This window comes from Budorcas taxicolor, chromosome 6 (assembly GCF_023091745.1).
Source record: "Budorcas taxicolor isolate Tak-1 chromosome 6, Takin1.1, whole genome shotgun sequence".
NCBI lineage: Eukaryota > Metazoa > Chordata > Mammalia > Artiodactyla > Bovidae > Budorcas > Budorcas taxicolor.
The window spans coordinates 88,325,664-88,352,908 of NC_068915.1; the positions used below are offsets into that span (position 1 = coordinate 88,325,664).

The window sequence follows — 27,245 nt, forward strand, 5'->3', positions numbered from 1 at the left end:
TGACAAGTATTTGTCATATTTCCTGAAAAGTTTTATACTTTAAAAAATTTTTATAGGAAGATACCTGTAATACAGGGAGAATTTAATTATTTTTGTTTGGTAAACAAATCACAGAAAAACTACTTTACAAGCCTCCAATGATTCTGACTGGCATAAAAATTATACAATTGGCAAATCATTGTTGATAACTATGCCCAAGAACATCAGGTAAATTCTGATAGCATATCAAAATTTTAAAAATATTCATTGGTATGCAATGTCCATTATTCATTTAATTGAATAAGTAACTCAATTCTATACATTCTTTGGTAGTTCAATTTACATAATAGAAAGAAAACCATTACGAGCTAAATGAATGGTCATGAAAGAAATATCAGATTTGGGATCTGGAGCTGATAATGTTTGCTTCAGTTTTCATAATATATCTACTGTTTTTAAAATTACATTCCCAATTATTATAAACAGCTAATAGTGATTGGTAGTGATTTTCAAATCTAAAAAAATTTATACTTCTTAACACAAGAATCTTTGTTGTTCTTACTAATGATTAATAGCATTTTTTTTATGATGTAGTTACTGGACCCTCTAAGATCAGCAGAAATTTTCATTCCACATATTACTGTTGAGGTGATACTAGAAGAGAACTGGGAAACTTTTGATTTTAATTTCTAAGTACAAAATCTGTCTCATTAGTTGGTTTCTTAGTTTCTTAATGTTACCTACTAAATATCGCATTACGCCTGCTCTTCACGTCAATCATATACAACTCTTTGAGATCCTACAGACTATAGCCCAGCAGGCTCTGTCCATGGGATTCTACAGGCAAGAACACTGGAGTGGTTGCCATGCCCTCCTTCAGGGGATCTTCCCAACCCAGGGATCGAACCCACATCTCCTGCACTGCAGGTGGATTCTTTACCGCTGAATAATCAGGAGGCCCAACTAAATATCTCAACACTATACAACTCAGTTTTCTCTTATTCTTTTAAAAAATTAAAAGTTAAATTATATATAATCTCACTATCATATATAATGCTACTTAAACATAGTTTCAAAAATTCAACCATCCTTTAAATATAAACCAAAGAATTAAAAAGGGAGAAGAGAGCAGATAAAAATGATCAAAATTCACCTATTTAATCCCTTTGTTTTCCCCTGTTTCTTTCTTTTCTGGTTCTTTTTTTTTTTTTTAATGGAAAAAAATGTCTTTTTCAGTATAGTATTCTTACGGTTCATAACCCTGTGAAATCTCATTCTACTAGTTTGTTATAAAACTCATGAAAAATATTCAATAAGTAAATAGAACTAGAACCACTGAAACAACTTCTTAAAATATTTTTTTTTTTTGCCAATGAAACTAATTAAAATGTTAAAAAAATTCTCTGGCTACCCAGTTAAAGATGTATCATTTATGATACTGTCAGGGGACTACTCCTCTCCATAATACAATTACAATTAGAAAGAAACTACACATTAACATTCATAAAGGATAAATCACTGACATACTATATAATCAAATCTTATTTGGTTTGGTACTTTTTTAGTGTTGTAAAAGTATTTACATTCTTTTTTAAAATATCCATCAGATTTGAAGTCTGATCCATCAGAATATAAAGTATTTCTGTTCACAAATAAGATTTCTGATGTATCCTACTAGTTTTGCAGTTCAACTTCTATCAATTTCCCAGTTTATTGTGTGAATACAGAAGGAAAAAAGCCAAAATTCTATCAGTATTCTTAACTTAGAAAAAAAACAAGAAACAAACAAAAAATTAAACATCAACCCGACTACCAAAAAACCTAGATTCCCAGCCTACCCACCTAAGCCATAAAGTTTCAGCCACTTGCACTGAATGAGCTAATTTTTAATTTGACCTGTATCCATCTGAGAACTTCTGAGATCGAAATAATATTTCTAAAGATATACATGGGTCAAGAGTCCAGAAATAGTTCTCAAGTTGGGTAACGGCAAAAAATTCTGGCACACTCTTACTCGCCTTAAGCAAATCATATTTGATACCTGCTCATAACAATATAAACCCACCTGCCATGATGTCATCCAGCGTGTCATTGAGGGTCTGAGCAGGGCTGGCTACCATTAACCCTTGTTGTGTTTCTGTCAGAATTCCTTGCCCCAGCCCTGCCAACTGTGCTTGGCCCAGTACTGGCTGTCCAACTATCACTCCTTGCAGTTCTGTAAGATTTGCGATGGACCCTGGAGGCAAGGGACCTGCCGCCAGAGGCAAAGCTTGAGGCATGGCCAGAGGCTGGATTGGTGCAAAACCCATCTGAGCAGCAGTTTGCTGGGGTTCATCTTTAAGCAAAACGGGATCCACTTGCTGTAACCGTGCATAGTCTCCCTCGGAAAGCTGCTCTCCAACCCCAACCGGAGTCAGCAGTCCCAGATGTTGGCAAGACTGTTGCTGCTGCTGCTGAAGTTGAATTCTTTGAGCTTTAACCTCTAGATACTGCTTTTTTAGCTGCTGCTGTGTTTTCAGTTGTAACTCTCGTTCTACTTTCTGTAGTTCCTCCAAAATCTTTTGTTTCTTCTGGATTTGTTCCTCCCTTGTTTTGTTCAGCTCCTCGATCTTCTCCTTGGTAAGCTGGTCAGCATGAGCCAGTTCCAACGACTGCAGCTGTGCATTCTTTTCTATGGCTTCTTTTATCCTCTGTTCCAGTTCTGTTAACTTTCCCTGAGCCTCTTCTACAATGCTCTCTGGAGACTGATTGGTGATGTAACCCTGTACATCCTGGCTGTTTGCTGGCAAATGGCTGCTGGACTTTTGTTTAGAAGCAGCTGTGTGAAAAAGAAACCCCCTCAGAAGTGCACATGAATGGCATCCTCATTACAGAGTTACTGTTGGGAGGTTTAGTGCCAACAGTTATGCACCAAGTTATTATATCCACAGAAGGTGAAAATGCATTGTTAAGGAGTTAAAAACAAATCCACCTTCTTTATCATAAATATAAAATGTATGTATTTTATGTGCATAGAATAATCTTTGGGAAATCAATTTCAGAATTTTAAAAATATCACATGGCTAAAATTAGACAATAGAGGGATGCAGATTTGTGATATCAAAGTGGTACAATTAAAATAAAATCTAAGACTATGTGTAGATAGATATTTCATCTGATCATAAAGATGTAAAAACTTATCATAAGAACAGAAAAATAATGCTAAATTATTATGATGTAGAGAAAACTTAAACTTCTAAGTCAAGGTTTTTCTACATTTAATAATCTGTGCCTTTTAAACACACACACATACACACAAAGAGTACTCAAACCACTGAGAAGTACCAGGAAATTAAAATTCAACTAAAATAAATATTTGTTGGGGCCTACCATCTTCAAGACTGATAAAGGTAAGATAGAAATTCACATATTCATAAAGCTACTTGGCCAGTAGACAACTGGAATTCAGTTTCCCTGGAAGAAAAGATGCTTAACTATGACATTCATCATATCTTCCAACAGCCAGGTGAATAAATGTATCTGGCTATCGGTATAGCAACCATTTGCTTGGTATACCAACTGAAAAAGGTGCCAAGGCTCTAGACTGGTAGCAGTGATTGAAAAGAACTGGTGGAAATACTTAGTATTACTGTTGGTAAAATAATACAGGTAGCCAAAAACCAAAAAGTTAAAGCCACACTGGTTCTTCAGGTAAAACTTTCTAAAAAGAAAATCTGATTCAAACTAGTCGCTGTGTCGGGACATGACTTATGAATCATACATGATGTAACATCCACAAGTAAAATATGGACCTGAGAGTTCTAAAGAAACAAGCAACCATATCTGAAGTAACTGTGAATTCTTGGTTGAGAAAAGGTATTTCAGATATAAAATCTATATTAAACCAGTTATTCTAAAATAAAATTTAATTTTGATCTAGCTATTAATATGCCTTATATCACTATCGAAATTTCAGTAATTTACAAAAATGTCACCCGATTATACCCAGTCTAATATTTTAACATGAATAGAAATTACTAGTTATTAGAGAAAATCACAGATAATCAGAATTGCATCAAAGATGAGCATCTGAATTTCTATTAATATTTCTCATTCCAGCACAAATCCGTGCTCTCAACTATGTTCTTTCCCAATAACATGCTTCTTTCATTGTTTAAAAAAAAATTTTTATGCCAACTTAGTAAAATTCATTTCTTTGTGGAAAAATAATTTTAAATGGCTATTTTTTTTCAATCTTATCATTTTTACTTGGACAACCTGAAGGCTTTAGAAGTATAACTGACCTTTATTCCTGATGGGAAGAGTGGTGGCAACATTGGCAGGTGGTTTGTCAGGCTCCTGAGGTGGGACAACCATGGGCAGTGCTTGAACTGGTACTCGCGGAGCCTAAGACAAATAAAACTGATTATATTTCTGCCTTTCCTATACCTTCCATTAAATAATATGCTTTAAATGATTCAGTTGGTAAAGAATCTGCCTGCAATGTGGGAGACCTGGGCTCAATCCCTGGGTTGGGAAAATTCCCTGGAGGAGGTCATGGCAACCCACTCCAGTATTTTTGCCTGGAGAATCCCCATAGACAGAGGAGCCTGGTGGGCTGCAATCCATGGGGTCACAAAGAGTCAGATATGACTGTGTGATTGGATGCCACAGAATGAAGAATAAGTTATGAAGATCCATTCAAAGTATTTTTTAACATAATCTCAGGAAACAACATATTTACTAAAATATGCTGGTATCAAATTATTTCCATGACTTTTCTTTTTCTGGCCATACCACAAAAGTCCCATCCACTGGGACAAGGAAATCCCTCCAAGATATTTTTTTTAAACAGACTTGGAAATCAAAAGGTTATTCTGCCCATAGTAAGAAAGCAAAGCAAAATGAAATCAATCTAGAATGTGAGTATTATACTGAAAGGTCATTACCCGTATTGAGTACATTATCTTTAACGAGAATTGTGTATTATAACAAAAAACAATCATTCTAGTTTAATCTGGAACTATGACTAAAAAAGGGATAAAGATAATATAATATAAAATGCTTTAGTTTAGAATCTTACCCTATTTAAATCGTGGGATGGGGGGGTTAATTGAGTGACATCTGGTGGAGGGGCTGAAAGCAAATTATTAGGATAGTCCAAAAGATAGCAAACAACGCTTGTATGACCACCTTTTGCTGCTTCTATCAACATAGTTGAGCCATCCTAAAAGAGTGAATATGGAAAGGGAAAAAACAGTTTTTCAAATTAATTTACAGAACCATTAAGGAAGATAAAGCCAACAGGTCCCAGACACATTACAGTTTCAATTTTAGTAAAGAACACTTTCCTCTAAAAAAAGAAAATGAACACATTCAGAATGTCAATACAAGTTGAACTTGTAGATAATGTGTTATGCTCAAGAGTGATGATTAATTCACAGTGCTACCTGAAACACCTGAGTTACATACTTTTAAACGGTGAGTTGGATCTGCCCCATGAGCCAAAAGTAGTTCCACTACTGCCAGATGACCCCCTGCACAAGCCAGGGACAGTACAGTATGGTCATTATTAGCTGTGGTTCTATTCACATTTGCTCCTAAAACAGACAATCCATGAAAAATAATGTTAATAAAATAATCAAAGAGTAGAGAGAACAGGATAATGAAGCCCCACATATTCATTACCCAGCTTCAATGATTATAAACATGGCCAATCTCATTTCACATATACCCACATCCATTCTCTTCTCCCATCTTGAATTATTCTAAAATAAATCCCAAACATAATTTCATCCATAAATGTTTAAGTATGCAACATTAAAAACTAAGGATAAAAATATATATTACTCAATATAATCACTGTTTTATAAAAGTAAAATGTAAAATTTTATCTAAATTTTTGTATCTTCAGTGGGCAAGATGACTAAAAACCAATAAATAAATAAATAATTCACACTGCCCTCTATGGGCCAAATAATGGAAGGAATTAACAAAAAATAGGAAGTAATAGTAGTAAAATTCTCATCTCTGATTTGCAGCACTGTGCAAGGCATGTGGGAAATGGAAAAAATAGCAGGAAGAAACTGGAATCAGATTCATTAAAATTAAACAAAGGAAGAGAAGAGATAACTGAAAATAATTTCATTCTTGAATACATGTGTTATTCATAAACATGTAACACAAGTGTTTAAATTGCCTAAAATAATTTGACCAATAAATTATTTCTGATTTATCAACAAACTTCAGTATTTTTGATAAAGAAATGGCATATATTGCCTTTTTAATTGTATATCATCTACATAGTCTCTCTTTCTCAATGTTGAATCAAAAGTAAAATCTCTAATCTCCTAAAGTTTATGAAAAAGTTTCAGCTTGAACTCATATAGCAAATACCAAAGAGATAATTTAAAGAAAGTAATAATATGCTACTTTTGTTAATATTGTTAATAAGGATGTTGGTTTTCAAATAGAATAAATGACCATGAATAAAAATGCATTTTTGGCATATTTTTTCCATTTCAATTTTTAGCTTTTTTTAGGTGGGCTGTGCTATATTTATGATTACTTCTTTATATTTTACAAAGAAGGAAACCTAGGCCCAGGGAAATATAAATAAAGGAGAAAAGTGTCTTGCCTTCAAGTTAATCAGTGGCAGAAACCTGGCACAAAAATCCAAGTTTCAAGATAAATTATTACATAGACAGAACAGACTTCAAGTAATCTAAACCCTCATTTACATAGAGAAATTTTTCTTTATTGAAATGTTACTCAACAAGTGTGTTACCCAGTATGACAACTCTTCATGGAATGGTTCTGTGTGTTGCAGGGTATTTATCAACTACCCACTCACAAAAATCTCAGTAGCATTCCTCCATCACATGATACCCACAAAATGTCCTCTACCTCTAAATCCCTTAATACCCAAGGGCAGGGAATAGACATCTCTGGGAAAAAAATCACTGCCTTACACAAACCTACCTTTACTAATTAGGAACTGAACAGTACAAACATGGCCAGCTCGTGCAGCTTTCATTAAAGGAGTTCTTCCACCTTCAGATTCATGCTCCTGTTTAAAAAGTACAGACTTATTTGATACTTAATTTCCAGTGAACAATTATTCTTTTTCATGAAAATCAAAAGGAAAAGAATTGGACTAATTTTGGGATCTAAATATATTAAATAACGTGCTCTGAAGTAAATCAAGGAATATATTCTTTAAACTATCTCAAATTAGAAGCATGCTCTTTAGAAATATATTAAGAACTGAAATTATATTCAGTGATTGCTATACCCTTATCTGAATCCATCTAGCTAATTTTTCCTTCTCTCTCTACAAAAGGGATTGTGGAACTTGAGCAATGAATGGCACTCTAGCACAGCCCTCTCCAAACAATCAACATTATCTCCAACCACTACAAGTAATTTTCTTTTCATAAGTTTTTATCTTATCTGTATCAATTTCTAAAGTACACCACTCTCTCTTATATACTTCTCATTATTTCTATTTTACCTTCCATATTACAGTGATAATTTGAATATCTTTTTAATACTACCAATGACAAGATATTACTACAGATTTCTGGGTTTCAAAAGGATGGAGAACCGACTGCATTCTTGTGATTCAGAATATCAGCACAGGAAAAACTTTCAGGTCATACAGTATAAAGGTTTGAGAAAACTACCTTTTATAAAGCATTTTATATGTCAATCTTTTTACATTCACATCTGATGATTTTTCTCTTAAGTCATACACTAAGTTGTTTTAACTGCAATTAACTAAGTAAGATTACACCGCTGCCATGTTTCACAGTCACTGTGGTCAACACTGGAAATATAGCCCCTAAGCTGAAGTAGGTCAAAACCTAGTAAGAGAAATAGGCACATAACTATAGCTAGAATATAACATGAATCGTAAGCTCTTCAAGAGTTGTACCAACACAGAGCCAAAAGAGACCACAACGGTCTAATTTAATCTTTTCCTTTCACAAAATGAGAAGTTAAATAAATTTTAAGAAACCTGTTAATTGAGGAGCCTGTTTCTGCCTGTGTGAGTTTCTGTTATAAACTATCAACTGCTACATGAAAACACACAAGTGCTCATGGTTTAACTAAAACCTACTTTTCTTACTCCCATACAGGTTAAACTGAAACAATGCCTTTATTCCCCCACACAGAATTGCTTTATTTTTCCCTATCTCTCTGTACTCCTACTAATTTTTCCAACCAGAGGAACCTCTTTTGTTACATCATCATGGTATCTATCTTTCTAAACTTTATCCAGCCCCAAGCATAACATCTCAGATGATGTCTTCACCTCTTCTGAGCTTTCTGCTTATCCTTTCCCTATGACACCTCTTTATAATCTAAGAATGACCTCAGTATTTCACCCTTCTCACTAAAAGTTATCTGAGGGGACTGCCCTGGTGGATCAGTGGCAAAAAAATCCACTTGCCTATACAGGAGACAGGAATTCAATCCCTGATCTGGGAAGATCCCACATGCCGCAGAACAACAAAACCCCTGCACCATAACTACTCAGCTCGTGCTCTAGAGCCCAGGGAGCCACAGTTACTGAGGCCTGTGCACCCTTGAGCCTGTGCACCCTTGAGCCTGTGCCCCACAACAAGAGAAGCCTGCAATAAGAAGCCCACGTGCTGCATCTAGAGAGCATCCCCCACTTGCCATAACTAGAAAAAGACCCAGCACAGCCAAAAAATTAAATAAACAACTCTTTTAAAAGAAAAAAAAAAGGTATCTGAAAGAAAATATTACTTTTTAACTCCTTTATTCAATAATGCTTTGAATGGTACAGGTACAATTTATTTCCTAAACTACAGTGAAATGCCCCTAAGCAATATGTGCCTTTTTGCGACAAATCAAAGAAACTTCTAAAAATAGTTAAGTACCTAAAAGAAAATTTGTACTAATTATTACTATTAATTATTAACATATCGAACACAAAATTTTCCCCTTTTTGTAGGGGGAAAGGGGTATTTGACTGGATATTGCTGCTAACGAGGAAATAAGAATGGACACAAAACAGCGTAGGGAAAAAATATGACTAAATGAATAAACAATGGTGAAAAGGTGAACATAAAATTAGAAGTAAAGAAATACCTTTCGTCTACAGTCTCCACAGGATTTTAAGTTAATTTCTTGTCTTAGCTTTAATTATTAAGATTTAGAAAGTGCCATGGCTTACCAGATCTGCTCCTGCCTGAAGTAAGACATCGGCTACATCAGTATGACCATTTTCACAGGCATACGTTAGTGCTGTATCCCCTGTTGCTGTTGTTGCATGAACATTAGCTCCTGCAGTTGTGTTAGACACACAGCCTTAACAAAAGAATCATAAGACACAAATGTGGATACTGAAATTTCTTTTAGAGAAGCCATATCGCCTCAGATTACACAAAATAGCCTTATTCATGTCTAGAAATAGAGGATATTGTCTGCATGTTTAAAAGCAAAAAAGAAAAAAACTAGAAACAGACTACTGCTTAAAACTAAAACTGCAGATACTTTGAACAGTGATAAGGTAAATTATTTACTCAGAATACACACAAAAACGTACCTTTTTTTCTACACACATTCAGTGCATCATACATCAGAAAAAAGTTATTTGCATTGTAACACTTTTACTTATATGAATTATGAAAAAAAAAAACAAAAACAAAAAAAAAACCCTCCCAAATGCAAAAATGCCTACCTGCAGCTAATAAGTATTTAACCAACTCCAAATGACCCTCTTGAGCAGCTTCCATTAAAGGGGTAGAACACCCCAGTTCTATATCAGCTCCTGCCTTAATTAAAAAGTCTGCCACTTCCAGAAAGCCTCCACAGCAAGCCAAAGTCAAGGCAGTTTCTTGAGTTTCTTCTGTCTGTGCATTGATATTTGCTCCTAAAATATATTTAAAGAAAGTCATTAACTTATTCCAGAGATAAGCAAAGAATGGTTATTTCCTAATAAACTATATTTCAAAAACGAACATTTAGTACTTTACTAAATGATAAAGTGCTTCTCCCCCCACTTCAAGAGGCAGTTAAAAATAAAGAAAACTATCAAAACCACATCCATGAGTCCATATTTGATATACACTGCTGGAATAAGATTCAGCCAGAGGAGTTGATACAAGTCATGTGGTTTAAGGACTTAGGAAAAATAAAACGTAGTCCCTTGTTATAAAGATCCAACATAATGATGGTAAAGATGTTGATGAAAATAACATATAATATTTAACATGCTATTATTTGTCAGGCAATATTTAATGCATTTTACATATTTTTATTAGCTCCATTTTTGCATCTAAGGAAATGAGATTAATTAACTTGTCCAAGGTCACAACAACATTATCATCACTACTACCACCATCACTACACCTAACACTTAACTGGTACAATATGACAAAAATGTCCTAATAGCTTTATACAGATCTATAAACTCACAATACTAGAGATGATAATTTTTAAGGCACAGAAAGTTAGAAATATATAACCTACAACCCTACCCCACCCCCAGTTTTCTGTTTTTATTCACACAGAACACAAAGGCTCTGAAAGCTCTTAAATAATAAAGAAGTATATTTAATTTTATTTAGCACAGTATGGGAGTTATTTTAGCACCTCATTATGAATCTACTGGAAAGATGAAATAATTAAATTCAACTTTATAAATTATCATCTTACATGTTATACATTTATGCCTTAGTGTCTTGATTGGTATTGGTTACCTTGGCCTAAAAGTAAAGCCACCATTTCTTCATGTCCTTCACGAGCGGCTTCCATCAGTGGTGTATAGCCTTCATCATTGACTTCTTCCAGGCTAGCTCCTCTTTCAATAAGCAAAGCTGCAAGTTCCACGTGCCCACCACATGCAGCCAAGGTCAACGGCGATTCAAATGAATCGGCAGGCATGTTCACTTGGGCACCGCTGTCAAGAAGCAACCTAGCTACTTCAACATGGCCATCCTGATTACAATGCAATTAAAAAAGTGAATCAGCACCATTTTAAAAAATCGTTAAAAATGCTTCTCAACTGCTATACAATGAAGTTCACTTATCTCAATTCAAACAAGAATTAATACATCTACATTTAAGAGTTGAATAAGCAAGTTGACCTATTTCTATTCCTTTAGTATTTATTGTAGTGGTAAATAGAGACTGAGGATATAAAATATGTAGAAAAATACTTTCAATCAAAAAACTTATTTACCAACAGGAAAAAAACACAGTTAAGTACACAAAACAAAAGATTACTGTGAGATAACATCAATACCGCATAGTATAAGCTCAAGTGCTAAAAGGATAAAGTTTAGAAAGGGGAGAGTAGGATTTTCATAGGAATCTTAAGGACAAGCAAATTTCTGATTAGGCAGAAAAAGAAAAATGGAATACTTTTTAGAGTGGGGGAATTCCACATGATGTATTAGTGAATACATCATGTACAATATGTACATGGTACTTCCTTTGTTGTTCACAATCAAATGCCAGTGAAAATTCAGAAAAAGAAGGTCTATCTTCTGTCTCCTTTATCGGTCTCCCTTTCCCACACTGTTGGCAACTCCACGGCTCACTTTTCCATTCCTTCTTCTTTTGATATACTTTTTCCCTCTTCGTCACCTCACAGATAGCTCACCTTCTTTCGAACATGTCATGCCCATTTTACCTTGGTACTTGCCATATTACACAACTTTAATGGTTTTATGACTATTTTACTTACTTGCTGTTACCATGCTGTTCCTTTAAGCTCAGACTTTTCTTCCTCCATAAGCAGTCAACTCTTACATTTCCTTCAAAGTCCAGTTTAAAATCTCAGTCTCATAGCAAGTCTCTAAACCTATGGCCTCTACTAATATCTTTCATTTGCTTATAACATTTAATTATACTGCATGCAGAGTAGATCCACAGAATATTCCATTTTAATTATTTAATCTACACATAGGTTGTTTCTCTAGTGGGGGTGGCATAACTGTTTTAAGTTCCTTATCATGGGGATTTTACTGAGCATTTTACACACATTTTTGTCATTTAATCCTCAAAACAACCCTAGATAAGGATATTATCCTCATTTTAACAGGTGGGGAACTCTAAACCCTCCAAGAAAACCTGTTTGTTCAAAAGAATGATTTAACACTGGTATGGCAATAAGAAAAACAAAAATGGCTTAAATGGCTACTTTTTAAAATTACTAATTAAAATTTAACACCCTTTCAATAATCATTCTCTGAAGGGAAGTTGAGACAAGAAACCAAATTAATTTGGGGTCATTTTATCTTTGGTATGTTTTCTCATAAATCCCTCTGTAAAGTTATTATGGTACATTTCTGTGCCACAAGTCATAGACCAATACAAAGTTTAAGAGTACTATTCTTATACACTCTCAAGAACAAACTAAAGTTCTTAAAGAAGGGAATTCAGGGTTGAGAAAAAGACTACGACAGAGGAAGAATTATGTAACACAAACAATATTCTAATTTCAAATTTTTCATAAATTTTAAATTGTGGGTTTGATGAACATGTTTACTTTGTATTATGTACATACTCTTGTGGATCATGATCTCATCTTTCACATGCTTGATCAATCTGTCAGAAAGTAATTTTTTGCACCAATTATATAAAACCAGTATAGTTATGTGAGACCAAGAAAATGAAGGTTGTGCTACAAAGCTTCAGAAAGCACTCTGATAAAAGCTAATGTTGTTCAACTGGCTCTGAAAACGACTGATAACTCAGATAGCTAAGGTTCTAATCCACGGTAAGTCATGATAAACAGAATCTTTGAACCCAGGGAAATGGCACTCATTATCCACTGGCTCTGTCTCTACCTAATATATAAATTTTAAGTATGTATTTCACCAATCTTACCATGCAAGCCTCCATTAAAGCAGTGTGCATTTCATCTGTTTTATGCTCTTGATCTGCTCCTGCTTCCAAAAGAAACCGCACCATCTCTAGATGTCCTAAACCAAAAGTTTATAAGATTACTTAAAAATATTTTATTAGTCCAAAAAAGTAAAGTTATATTTTGAAAACCTGTATTTAACTTACAGTAATAAATATATCAGCAGAATACTAAAATCAGCTACAAGCTATCCTTGACAGCCCAACACAAATTATACAAGTAATCTGTGCTGTTCTACTCCTTACCCTTTTGCCCCAGAAAATGCTGCTACTAGAATCCTTGCTGCAGGTGAACAAGGTTGGCACTAAAATGCAGCACCTGGAATATCCCCTCCACAACCTTGTTAAGCCCAGGCATGTCACAGTTATTTATACTGTAGACTAAATTAGATTTTGTGAACTGCAGCCTGGGATGAAAAATCACCAATGAAGTTATTTTTATGAGGCAATGAGCTTTAAGTTTCAATAACAAACTCACAAGTTGTATGTAAGTTGGAAACTGCATATATAAAAATATCCTTAAAACACCATTTATATTTATCCATTTAGATATTAACATATATATAGACACATACATATATATTTATGTAGTTTCAAATAAACCATAAACTTCAATTCACATAATAATTACCTTATGAGTAGTTACAAGGATTACCAATTATATTTTAAAAAGGACTTCAGATACCATGTAAGAAACAACAGAAAAGTTACTAATTTTTTCCCCAACCGTATGTGGAATGAGCTGCAGTCAATTATCAATCAACTGGGAATAGAGGGAAGGACTGGATAGCGGAACCATAGTTAAAACTAAATTAACTTTGGTGAGTAAGTGTATCTGCCATACCTAGTTTTTGCTAACAAATTACATTTCCTTCCTCTCTGTCATTCTCCCTTCCCAAAGATCCACATCAGTGTTTAGTCTTGGCCTGAATTCTATCCCTTCCCCATCTCCTCCATGTCAATTTGTATCCTAGGACACCTCACGAGAAATAGAGCAAAGTTAAGAGTGTGCACAGATCCCTGGAAGTAGTAGAAATGTTCTCCAGGAGCTCAGTTCTTTACCCAGTTTCTTTAACAAAAGCCTGTAAGCCCTAACCTCAGCAGAATGGGGCTACAAGCAAAGCAGAGAGGGAAGAGTAGTTATATATAACCCCATCTCAGTGCTCACTGGCCAGGTGGCTTTCAGTGATAAAATGGAGCCAGTTTCGCTTTCAAACTATTTGTGAAAAGGTGAGAGAAAGCTACCCAATCAGCCTGCCCTAGAGGCTGCCCCAAGGCTTAATTCCTCTCCTCACAATGAAGATCAACCTCTGCTTAACTACCAAACAGAAATGGAGAACTAAGAGACCTCAGCTGGGCTTCCTAAACACCCTTAATCTGAATTATCTGTAACATCAGATAATCAAAAGTCCTTGGGAGCCTTTTTTAATATTTAACTTAAATTTTAGTCATTTAATTGTATAAGGATTATTTTAGCCATGTTTTTAAGTGAAATTATTCCAAAAGACCTAACAAAACTTTGGCTGCTCTGAAATAGAAAAACAACATTGGGGACAACACAAGAGTGAGGGAATCAAAGTCCTGGGTGCAAAATTTAAGGAGACATTCACTCCCAAGCTAGTGGATATGAAGCTTCAGCCACTGAGAGTGAGCGCTTCCTTAAATTTTGCATTTTGTCTTTCAAGAGCTTTTTCTTGATGCCGCTGGGTCAAAAATGTTATCACTTATTATATGACAGAAACAAGACACAGCTGCAGATGGTAAAAAAACATTGAATTGAATGGCTATGCACATATAATATTTCATGAGATTTTCTTTTTGAAAAGTTTCTTTATTTATAGACATAAAGGTTGATTCTGAAAAATATGTGGCTCTGCGGCTATCATTTTAGAATCCAGAATCTAAATCATAAGCTAGCTGAAGATTAAATATTTATTCAGACAATTATCTTCACCCCAAAAGTAAGATATTTCACTCTGTTATCAATATTTTCAGGTTGACTGATGTCACTTAGAAGACTATGTTACTAACTCCTTTGTACAACTGTATCTGGGCAGGTAGATTCAATTTTAACCAGCTCTTCCTTTATTACACGTGTTGATACTCTAAAAAATTGTTCTTTTGAATACAAACCCCCTCTACACCACTTATAGTTTTTTTTTCATATATCCTCCCTTTCTCTTCCATTTTTCTCCTTCTTCATGAGAAACAGCTTACATACCTCCTTGTTAATAAATCGTTTTAGCTTCCAGTGCATTTACTTTAAATTTACAGCCTAAATACATCTGAATTCAATAGGATCCTTTTGTGTAAACCAGGCAAAACACAAGCATAAACATTAAAAAGTACAATGCATATTAAAATTATGTTTCTGATAAAAACTGGGTCAATTACTATTTTTCATTGACAATATTTATAATATTGAATAGTTTTAAAATTATATAAACTTCACATATTAAAAACTTTTAACCTCTGAAATACTTTAAACACTTTTATTTATGATATACTACATACTATTACCATCTTTTATTTTTTAAGTGAATAACCATACTACATTCATGAGTTTAAAAACTTCATTTTTTTTAGGAAAAAAAAAGTTTTTTTTACTGTACCTTTGTAACAAGCTAATGTAAGGGCACTCTCTTTAAATTCATTGGAATGCGTATTAATGCCAGCCCCATTTTCTAGCAGCAATCTGGCTACTTCCACATGTCCAGCACTTCCAGCTTCCATAAGAGGAGTATGACCATTTTCATTATGGTCCTCAATACTAGCACCGGATTCCAAGAGCACCTTTACAACATCTACATACCCTCCAGCACAAGCATAGGTAAGTGCTGTATTGCCTATTTTAATGAAGAAAAATAGACATTCAGATAAAATAGCAAAATAAAACAAGTTTACTTAGTATCAAAGAGAAAACTGACATCAGTTCAGTTCAGTTCAGACACAGGAGACTATAAAACTTTAATAAATTTAGCTATTACACTTAAACATACAATTCTTTTCTTTATTACATTTTATCTTACTGAAACCAACTCCCTTTTTTTTCCATTTCAAAATCAGGGTTAAACACATGAGGAAAATCATATACACTTATCACAACTGTGGAGTTATAAAAGAACTGAGCAATTCTGAAACAAACTTTTCTCATGAGAAAAAAGTCACATTCATTCTAATTTTAATCTGAGAAATGTTTCCCAAAGTGCATTTGTTCTTTAGATTGCAATTATTCATCATATATAGATATACCTCATTCTGGTCCTTTTAACCACATGCTGGTTTTACTACAACTTTAAACATCAATTAACTGGTAGTCAAAGTTAAAATAATTTCAAAAACATTCCCTCTTAATGATAAAAACTTCCCATGTTAAGAGGGGGAAAAAAACTTAACTTCTGGGTAAAATAAGGATTCTTAAAACCTCCTCAAATCAGAACCTATAGACCTTTAAAATTATTTAAAATATTTAATAAATTTGAAAATCTTGCATGAAGGAAATGCGCAAAATATATTTTCATACATTTTAGAGCTTTGATACAAATTCATCTATGCCCAAGTGTGAAAGAAAAAAAAAATTGATTTCGATTAACATTCTGTCTCTGGTGGAGCATGTCTTTGTTTTCCTCTAGGCCACAATTTAATACACTAGACAATGACAGACCTACCTTCTGCTGCATATCCTTCTTGCGCTTCTCCCTATTTTCCCTTCCCTTCTTCCCTGACAAATAGAAAACCTGGGTTTGGGAGGTATAGCCCATACTTCTTCATTTCTAGGAAAATGGTCCTTCTAACCCAGTCAGTGTTTAATATAAAAGAACCAAGGCCAAGATAGCCCTCATACACAAAACAGGAGATATTTCATTCAAAACACATTGCATATACTTTAAGCCTAATACACAGACGTACACAAATCTGCAGTATTGAAAACTGAAAAAGCATCACTAAGGAGCACTTTCATCTGAATTAATTACCAAGAGAGGGTGCTAAGATTTAAATACTGGAAAAGAGGTATGCATAACCTGTTGAAGACTGTGCATTGACATCAGCTTTATGAGCTAGCAGCAACTTCACAATTTTGACATGTCCTCCATTAGCAGCAGCCATTAAGGGTGTAATGTCACCTTTGATCCCCCTATCTTCCACATTAGCATGCATTGCCAGCAAAACCTTACAAAAGAGAAAGTTGAAAGGATATTAGAAAACTATATATTTCTTGAACATACATTTACATTAACACCTACCTAGTCATATTACAGAAAAAAGCCAATAAACAAAAACTATATCTAACAAAACTATTTCTTGAAATGAGCCTGATGGTTGATTTCATTTTATTTCCTTAATACACAGGCCAAATTTTGACAAACAAACAAACAAAAAAACCTGTGAAGTTTATTTGGATAATACAAACCTGTGCAAGCTCATAATATCCAGCAGAACAAGCTAAACAAAGAAGGCTCTCCCCTTCCTCGGTATGTTCATTTACACTTCGCCCTTCAATGAGTAACTTTCGCACAGCGTTTACATCTCCTTCTGAACAGGCTTCTGCCAAACTGCGGCTATGAGGAGAAGAATATCGGATGTAAGAAAATAAAAAATTGCCTGACATTAAGTATTGATTTTTGAAGTTAATCTGGACAGTAGCACTAAATAAGTAGCACTAAATATGATTATTTCAATATGACTCATAACAAAAAGAAAATAAAATGATTCATTCACTGAGTAGAGTGGGTAGCCATTCCCTTCTCCATGGGATCTTCCCAACCCAGGGAATGAACCCAGGTCTCCCTCATTGCAGGCAGATTCTTTACCGTCTGAGCCACCAGGGAAGCCTGAGTTTTTAAAATCTACATATAAAACTCACTCAATTAAAATTATCAACATTACAAACTGTTTTCAGTCATGTAGCCGAAAGACAGTCTTATTTACTATTTGTAAAAAAAAAAATTTTAAACATAAAATTGTATAGAAAATCACATGAAGAAAAAATTGAGTTACTACTACAGTTCTGTTTGCAAAGCTCAGCCACGAGAAAAATTTTATAAAATTTAATGAAATGGGTAAAACTTTCACTAATTATAAAGGCCTATCTGGGTTCTACAATTAAGTAAAAGGAAATGAGACAGGAAGTTTTGAGCATATACTTTGGACTAATCTATAAATAACTATGGTGCTGGAGAAGACTCTTGAGAGTCCCTTAGACTGCAAGATCAAACCAGTCAATCCTAAAAGAAATCAGTCCCAAATATTCATTAGAAGGACTGATGCTGAAGCTGAAGTTTCAATACTTTGGCTACCTGATGTGAAGAGCGGACTTACTGGAAAAGACCCTGATGCTGGGAAAAATTGAAGGAAAAAAGAGAAGGGGATGACAGAGGATGAGATGGTTGGCTGGCATCACCGACTCAATGGACACAAGTTTGAGCGAGCTCCGGGAGTTGGTGATAGACAGGGAAGCCTGGATGCTGCAGTCCATGAGGTCACAAAGAGTCAGACATGAATGAGTGACTGAACTGAACTGATAAATAACTGATAGGCAGATTCTTTTTTTTTCGAAGTATTTACTTATACCATCACATTTTGGGGAAGTATGAAAAACATGCAGGTAAGGCAAAGGCTTAATTCAAGCAAAAAGGAGAGTCAAAGAAGTGGTGGAACAACAGAAAATTAGACTGAAAGTGTAAATTTTTGCCCTGTAAATTGCCCATAAGAATTTCAATTATGGACATTTCTAAAGATTCTTTCACTTACAGATAAAATTCATTCTTAGCAAAACATTAAATCCAAGTCTCTTAATTAATATTCTATTTAAAATAAACCTCAATTCTTACAGCTTCTTATTAAAACATGGCCCTGTCACTTTAATTACTATAGGCCTTTTCCATACCCCTACTATCACTAAAACTCAGTTTCAACATCATCCTTGGCCATGATTATGGTAAAGTCTCCTAAGCAGTCTCCCTGCTTTTACCCCTGCTCTCCTCCAGGCTCTTTTCAATGATGGTACCAGAGAGATCCTGTTTAAAGAGGAAGTCGATCATGTCACTCCTCTGCTCAGAATCCTCCACCAGCCTCTAACCTTACTCAGAGTAAAAGTTAAATTCTTATCCTGTCCAGTGGGAGGATCTCATACTCCTTTTACTTCTCTGGTTTCATCACCTACTATTCTCACTCTTACTCCTTCCACTTTAGCCAAGTTGGACTTCATGTTTTTTATTAAACACGCTAGTTCGGCTGCAAGGCCAAGATTTATGTATCTGCTATCCCCCTGACAAGAGAACTTCTTTCAGGCACAGATCATTGCCTTTTCTGCAGGAGATCTTCCCAACGCAGGGATTGAACCTGGGTCTCCCGTGTTGTAGGCAGACACTTTACCATCTGAGCCACCAGGAAAAGTCCCAAATAACTCGATGTTATCTATTTCAAGTCTTTGCTAAAAAACCACCTTCTATGTGAGGATTTCTCTGATTACTCTATTAAAAATGCAACATGACCTCCAACCTCAAACACTACCTTAGCACTTTTCCATTCAATGTTTTCTGCCCAAAGTCCCTTGTTAACTGTGCTGACCCTTGCCAAAGTGAAAGTCTTAAACAGCACTTACTAAGTTTCTCTCTTAATCTTGCATTTAACAGGCACTGACAGTTTCTAGACTCAGTGTTCTCTATCACCTTTAAGTAAATTCAGGACAAATCCCTTCCACATGACATTTCGTGTAAAAAAAACACACTCTTTTCTCCCTTTCAGGTGATCTCTCATTTTTTCTTTACCCCTCAGGCACAGATTCTCCTCTATTTTCCCATTTGAACTTTCGCTCAATTTCCTTAGATGTGTTAGCTTTAAAACAGCCTTTCGGGAACTACTCTAGCAACAGCTGAAGTTCAGAACTTCCATGCAAAATGTATGTTAAATTTGGCACATGGGTCCACACTTAACTAATGTAAAATCTGGCACATAGCATCACTGCACTCCCCTTGTTTCTCAAACTTTGCTGAACAAATATGACTGTCACAAACATGCTCTACTGTTTTGCGGATCACTTCTAGTACTTTCAATGTCAAAGAATCAATGACTATTTTTCCTATTTCCCCTTTGATCTATACTCTCCAAGGTGTTTAAAATCTCTTCTCTTGCCAGTCTCAGAAGGTACCACATTAAAAAACATCTAAAGAATATCAATAATATTGTAGGCTAGTAAAACTGAATGGTAACTAAGGAACAGAACCTGAGACTAGAGTCAATCAATGAGAAGGATGGTAAGATAAATTAATAAAAACTTAGATGAATGAAGACAGAGTTAAGACAAACAGCAAATTCACACTCTTGCTAATATTACATAACCTCTCCTTCAGTCTTAAAAATACTATTATACGAAAGACAATTCTTGAATGTTATTTTTTATTCTCTAAATTCATATACAAAAGAATATTCCTATTTCCTCAACTGTTTAGAGGCAATGGCTAAAATGCAGTTGACCCCTGAACAACATGGGGGTGAGGAGTAACCACACTCCACTCAGCTGAAAATCTGCAAATAACTTAATAGGCAGCCATCCATATATGTAGTTCCTCTGTAACTATAGTTCCTCTATATCTTTGTTTCTGTATCTATATATTCAACCAACCACAGACTGTGCAGCAGTACAGTATTTATTATCAAAAAAGTCCTGTGCTGGGAGTTCCCTGGTAGTCTAGAGGTTAGGATTTGGCAGTCACTGCTGTGTCCCGGGTTTAATTCCTAGCCAGGAAACTGAGATCCCACAAGCTCCGCAGTGCAGCCAAAAAAAGAAAGAAAAAAATAAACCTGTGTATAAATGGACCTGTGCAGTCAGACCTATGTTGTTCAAGGGTCAACTGTAAATAAAATGGCTTAATGGCTTCTTTTTAATTAAAGGGAAAAAAAGAAGCCTTTGAGGAATCAAGATAGTAACATGTTATAATGATTCTTTTCCAGCTGCTTCCCAGGCATTAAATTTTTAACTATATTATCCATAATTGTTTTATATACAAGATGACATGATTTTTTTATTATTGCATAACATCATTAGAAAAACTTAATAGGCCAAGTCACAAAATATTTACTGAGTTCTTACTAACTGTGAAGTATTATATAAAAGGAACTACAGGACATAGAAAGATGACATCCTTGGAACACAGTCACATTCAAGTTATGGAAACTAGATCTACAAAATTTTTGAACATTCAAAAACAAATAAAAACCATCCCTTCAAAATGGTCAGAACTATGCACATGAATGGAGAAGGACATGACAACTGACTCCAGTATTCTTGCCTGGAGAATCCTACGGACAGAGGAGCCGGGCAGGCTATAGTCCATGGGGTCGCAAGAGTCAGACACGACTTAGCAACTAAACCACCACCACCACCACCACCATACACATGAAGTGGGCTTCCCTGGTGGCTCAGACCATTAAGAAACTGCCTGCAATGTAGATCAGGGTTTGATCACTGGGTTGGAAAGATCCCCTGGAGAAGGTAATGGCAACCCACTCCAGTATTCTTGCCTGGAGAATTTCATGGCTAGAAGATCCTGGCAGGCTATATAGTTCATGGGATAACAAAGACTGGGACAGACTGAGCAACTTTCACTTTTTTTTTCCCTCATGCACATGAAGTAGAAAATGGTATGACTAATTAGAAATCATTGACTTATCAGGAAAACATTAAAAAAAAACGAAAACAAAATCTAAATCAGCAACAGGTCTTTTATAACATATTGGCTTTGAAGTCAGTTTTGTAGTCAGACAGATAGGTGTGTTCTGGCTCTGCTACTTGTTATTTATTTGATCTTGATTAAGTTACTTCTTTACAGTTTTTCATAAGTAAAATGGAAATAAAAATAAAATCTATACCTAAGGTTTTTTTGAGTATAAACAAGGTATCAAATGTAAAGTGGTTATTTCGTACAGTGTCAGGCACAAAATATATGCTCAATAAATGTTAGCTATTTTTATTATCTTTAAGAAAATATTTTTACACTGATCACAGTAGAAATATACTTACTTGTCCGACTGCCCTGCATTTGCTGTGCTTTCAGCTCTCATACGAGTAAGTGCAGCAGCAGCTTCATCCAACGCACAACTAACAGATGATGTCAACCTCCGAAGCACTTCAGGATCTGCAAAGGCTTTACCATCAGCCGTAGATAATTTGCCTATTCCTATTATATTATTTTCACACCAATTTGGATATACCCAAAAGGAGAAACAAAGCAAAATTCAAGTTACTTAACTATTTATGTTAACTTCCAAATGATATAGAGGACAGATATATATTGTCTGGCTAGAATCTTGGGAAAGCACTGTTCTCCAACTGTCTAATAATCTTACTCCTTTTATGTAGTCCATACATGCTCAACTCTGTGGCTCTCTGGTTGTAGAAATGGGTCGCTGGTATATGCTGGAACAACTGGGTATCCATAGAGGTGTGCTAGACATTAGAAGAAGAACCTATGTTTAAAGGTTGCCAAATCGCCAAGCACTATTTAGCCACTTTTATCACCATAAGGAGAAAAAGACTACCCAAAACAGGTCAATATAGAGGAGAGCAGAGAAATACAAAGGAGACATTACTGATAAAGTTATATTTGGTTCATTGATTCTAGCAGTGCCAGAAGCTAGCACCAACCCCATACTTTTGGTATATGGCCACTTTACCTTAAGACTATTTAGTTGGGCTACTACCACTTGTGACAAAAAAAATGGACTGAAAAGACATTACAGGCTACATAAAAGATAACCAACCTGCGAGTATCTATTTGCTTCAAATTACAACTACAACTTAATACACACACCCAAAATCATGTCTAAAAGCATCATGTCTAAAAAAGACATTTAGAATAGCAAATTTTTTGGAAAGTTTCAAAAGCAGAAATGGTTAGTTACCATTTACATGAGACATAACTTGTTGCTATTCTAGATATTACTATAAAGCAAGCTGATCTCTAACTTAGTTACTATTCTAACTCAGCAGTGCTTAATACAAGCTGCCCATCAGTGAAGCCTTTCAAGAGTTCAGATGTTGAGCTCTCCTATATCTAAAGATATAATTCAGGTAAAAGTGAGGCCTAGGGATCTACATATTTTAAAAAGTCTAAGGAGATGCTGATGTACAGCCAGGATTTAAGAACCTTTGCTCTAACTTGAAGATAAAATATCTAATGTTTTAAGGGATATTAAGGAACCCCACTACTTAACACATGGTTCATAAACAAAAAGCATTACTGTCATTTGGCAGTTTGTTAGAAATGCAGAATCTCAGAACCGCAAATTACCAACTGATAACCTATATTGTTAAAGAAGACCCCCAAATTATTCAAATATAAGTTTTAAAACAAACTATTTAACTAAGACAAAGATCTCCCAAATGATGATAATAAACATATTTGAACAGATTTCTTTTAATAGTGGAAGGGCTCAAAAATATCATGCAAGTTTGTGTTTGAAGTTTATAAAAAGTTTACATGCATTTGCTTTTCTTTCTGAAAAATCCAAGATATGAAATATAACATCTTATGGAATAAATCTGGCAAGAAGCCTTTCTGATTTTAGATGTAACAAATGTAAGGAGCAATCAAATTTAGTGTCTGCTACAATCAAGATGTACAAAGAATAAAAACAGTCTTGGTTTGATAAGACAGATACCTACTGTATAATTCCTATTACTAATACCAAAAGCCAGCTATAGTCTAAACCTGCTATAGTAGTATTTAGTCAATAAGACATCTGTGGTTAGTTAGTTAAATATCCTAACATTATTAAGACCAAGCTTACAGATGCATTCTCACAGGAGAGAATTAGCCCCAACATTTTAGCCAGCTCTCACCGGCTATTTAACAACTGTTTGTCAATGACAGCAAAAGAAACATTAAACAAGAGAATACATCTGGATCAATAGAAAGTAATTCCCGTTTTAAAAAAAAAAAACATTGAGAACAAAATATTCTATATTAAATTTTTATGGACTTCTTGTATCTTCATATCTATTTTATAAAAATAACTTGGAAGTAACCTAAGAAATACATAGCAACTTGTCAAATAAATAGTGATTGAAAATTAATCTCACCATTCTGGATTACTGTGATCTTTTTTACTAGTCTTATTCAATTATTAGATATTAATCAGTTGAGATCAAATAAAAGATACATGACCAGATTATTTTTTCCAAGTTAGAACATTTAATCAGTTGAACAACAGAACCATATAACTTCAGAGAAAAGGTGAATTAAAAGATTAGTTTTCTTATTTCAAGATTATTTTAAGATAATTATTTCTGCCCTTTTTCTTCTTAGAACTTACTCAGAGGAAAACTAAAATAAAACAGGAACTTCATCTTTGATAAAACTGGAAGAAATTTGTAAATCAAAGCTAATATTAATGAATACAAAGTAAAGAGGAGATGTAACTGACTTGACAAAACAAAGTAAGCAGAAACATAGATAATTAAGAGAAATAAGGTGATTGGCCCTGTAGCTATATACAGGTTCCAGGTACAAGGGTAAGGTTTGGCAGAGAGACTGGCTGAACTCCTATGAGGAGCATTTAGACATTTAAGACTCCATCCACAAACTGCACAGCAGATGACTGTTCTCTAAATAAACTAAACCAGAAAGACCCTGGGCTAGGACACATCAAGTATAGATGAAGAAGAGATAATACTAAACTGAAAATGAGGATCAGATGAGCATATGCATGATAAAATAGTGAGATCCTTGGCCCCCTTTCTACTCTCAGCTCTCAAAACGCTGGCAGCCAGCATTTCTATTTCACTAGACAAAAATGTGTGTGTGTTGTGTGTGAGTTGCTCAGTCATGTCCAACTCTTGGACTGTAGTCCACCAGACTCCTCCGTCCATGGGATTCTCCAGGCAAGAATACAAGAGTAGGTTGCCATTCCCTTCTCCAGGGGATCTTCCCGACCCAGGGATCAAACTCAGGTCTCCTGCATTGCAGGCAGATTCTTTACCATCTAAGACACCAGGGAAGCCTAGACAAAAACAGGCAAGAAATTAAACAGCCACAGAGAAAAGACTTAAAAGATACTGACATTTGGGGTTTCAAAGAAATGGAGTGGCTTCTGTACAATCATTGGTATACTAGGGATTCTAAAATGTTCCCAAGAACACCCAGCTCTGGTGTACGTGCTATATATAATCTTTGGGACTGTGAATTTGACATATTTTTATCCTCATGATTAGCTTCACTGATAGCTCAGTTGGCAAAAAATCTGCCTGCAATGCAGGAGACCCCAGTTTGATTCCTGAATCAGGAAGATCCACTGGAAAAGGGATAAGCTACCCATTCCAGTATTCTTGGACTTCTCTTGTGGCTCAGCTGGTAAAGAATCCACCTCCAATGCAGAAGACCTGGGTTCAGTCCCTGGTTGGGAAGATCCCCTGGAGAAGGGAAAGGCTACCCACTCTGGTATTCTGGCCTGGAGAATTCCATGAACTGTATAGTCCATGGGGTTACAAAGAGTCAACATGACTGAGTAACTTTCACTTTCCCTTTTCCCATGGAATAGCTGACCTGAAGATAACAAGGTTATCTGGGTGGGCCTGACCCTATCAAACATGACCCCAGGAAGAGCAAAGAAATTTCTACAGCTGGTTGGAGAAAAGAAGTCAGAGATTCAAAGCACAAGGATTCTACATGCCATGCTGATATGAAGATGAATGAAATGTGGACAGTTTCAAACAGGCTTGCTGTACAGGAGAGCAGTTCCAGTTGACAGTCTGTACAAATATCAAGATCTCAGTCCCACAATTCCAAGGAACTGAATTCCACTACGAATATAATAAACTTGGAAGTGAATTTTCTTCTATAGCCTACAGATGAGAACTCAGCTTAGCTGTTATCTTGATTGTTAGCTACTATAAAGAAAATGGGGAAAAAATGGGAATAAACACAAAGATGAGAAAAACAAAGCAACTATTAGCATTCTATAAAAAGGAATTCTATCTCCAAAGATAGCTCCTTTCAGCTGAAATCTACTTTCATGTGGCATCTTTAAACCTGGTTTTGCCTCTTCAGATAAGAGAAAACAAACAGCTCTCTTATATTCAATTCAAGTCTCTTCATCTTCAGGAGAATCATTCCCTGTTACTCTTATGACATATTTTTAAATAATTTCACAATTTTCATCTCCCTCACCTTAAAAGGTTTTAAAAACAGTCTATGACCCCAAAAGTCGAAGGAATTATACACAGTATAATTTTTATTATTCATGGTAATTATGTTCTGTAAAATCACTGGAAACACTCAATTAATGAATACTCCTCCAAATGGAAATATAGGGCTAGGTGCCTGAAAGACTCTGGCCTGAGCATCTGTATTAACCAGCCAATACATAAACTTGTTTCATGTGTGTTTTTAATATACTATACTTGATTCTTTAACACTGAACTCACAGGCAACAGCACTGTAACTCGAGCTGAAAAGGCTTTTCTAATACACCTATTTTCTCCACAAGGCACATCATAGCCTGCTCACATTTAGAACACTAGAGAGCACTTCAGCATTATACTTGGGAGCCATTTTAAACAGTGAAATAACCAACAAAAGGCACAAAAATGTGGAAAATGTAACCCAAAGTAGATTGTGGAAAGGACATTTGATTATGAGAGCTGACACAAGAAGGCAGAGAGCATCATCTCAGCAGAAAACATGCACATAGAATAAATCAAAATTTTCACTGTTCTGTGCATTTCTAAGAAAGACAGAAGTGCTGTGAGTATTAATATGGGGATATAAATATATTTTATAAAGTGGATAAATTTGCAAAAATGGAATTCAAGATGAATATAAACTAACTGTATATGAAGTTTCTGTTTATAAGGTTTACAGTAACCTGTCAATTGTATTCTGTCAATGAAAACGTGCTTTCATGAAATGTTCCATGTAATTCTCCAGAAAGTAATCCTTAACTTTTATGAATAGTTTTACACTAAATATCTAAGATCATACCTTTATAATAACTAGAATTTTTAAGTCAAATGAACTTTGGAAAATTAGGTAGGCTTATTATATATAGAGAGTTTGCACACTTACCTGCAGCCTCTAGTAAAGCTTCCAGTCTAGCTTGTGTTTCTGGATCTACTGTCCTGAGGTCTGCACCATCAGCGGTACCTGACAAAAGTAACTTGGAAGCCGTTTCCAGCATTGGATTTTCCAAATCATCTTGATCCAAAATGAAAGACTCCACCTAGAAAACAAATACCAAAAATGGAAGGAAGGGAGAAATGAAAGGAGAAAAGGAAAGTGGGAAGAGAAACAAACAGAGGAAAAAGAGAGAGAAAAATATTTTAATGTCAGTATCAATGATAAATTCAATGCAATCCTAAATAATTTCAATGGAATATATAAGCC

General features: G+C 35.0%; 1 protein-coding gene across 2 annotated transcripts in view; it reads right to left on the reverse strand.

Annotated features, from left to right (window-relative positions):
* Positions 1–27,245, reverse strand: part of ANKRD17 (ankyrin repeat domain 17) — a 167,422-nt gene that overhangs the window by 66,475 nt on the left and 73,702 nt on the right. For both annotated transcript variants that reach the window (XM_052641727.1, XM_052641728.1), the window contains exons 2-15: positions 26,928–27,081; positions 21,884–22,040; positions 17,273–17,420; positions 16,884–17,031; positions 15,474–15,707; positions 12,826–12,920; positions 10,692–10,929; positions 9,671–9,862; positions 9,164–9,297; positions 6,940–7,027; positions 5,431–5,558; positions 5,042–5,185; positions 4,263–4,365; positions 2,045–2,797 (exon numbers count right to left, since the gene is read on the reverse strand). In XM_052641727.1, the coding sequence (XP_052497687.1) occupies positions 2,045–2,797; positions 4,263–4,365; positions 5,042–5,185; positions 5,431–5,558; positions 6,940–7,027; positions 9,164–9,297; positions 9,671–9,862; positions 10,692–10,929; positions 12,826–12,920; positions 15,474–15,707; positions 16,884–17,031; positions 17,273–17,420; positions 21,884–22,040; positions 26,928–27,081 (2,716 nt within the window). The remainder of the gene's footprint in view (positions 1–2,044; positions 2,798–4,262; positions 4,366–5,041; positions 5,186–5,430; positions 5,559–6,939; positions 7,028–9,163; positions 9,298–9,670; positions 9,863–10,691; positions 10,930–12,825; positions 12,921–15,473; positions 15,708–16,883; positions 17,032–17,272; positions 17,421–21,883; positions 22,041–26,927; positions 27,082–27,245) is intronic.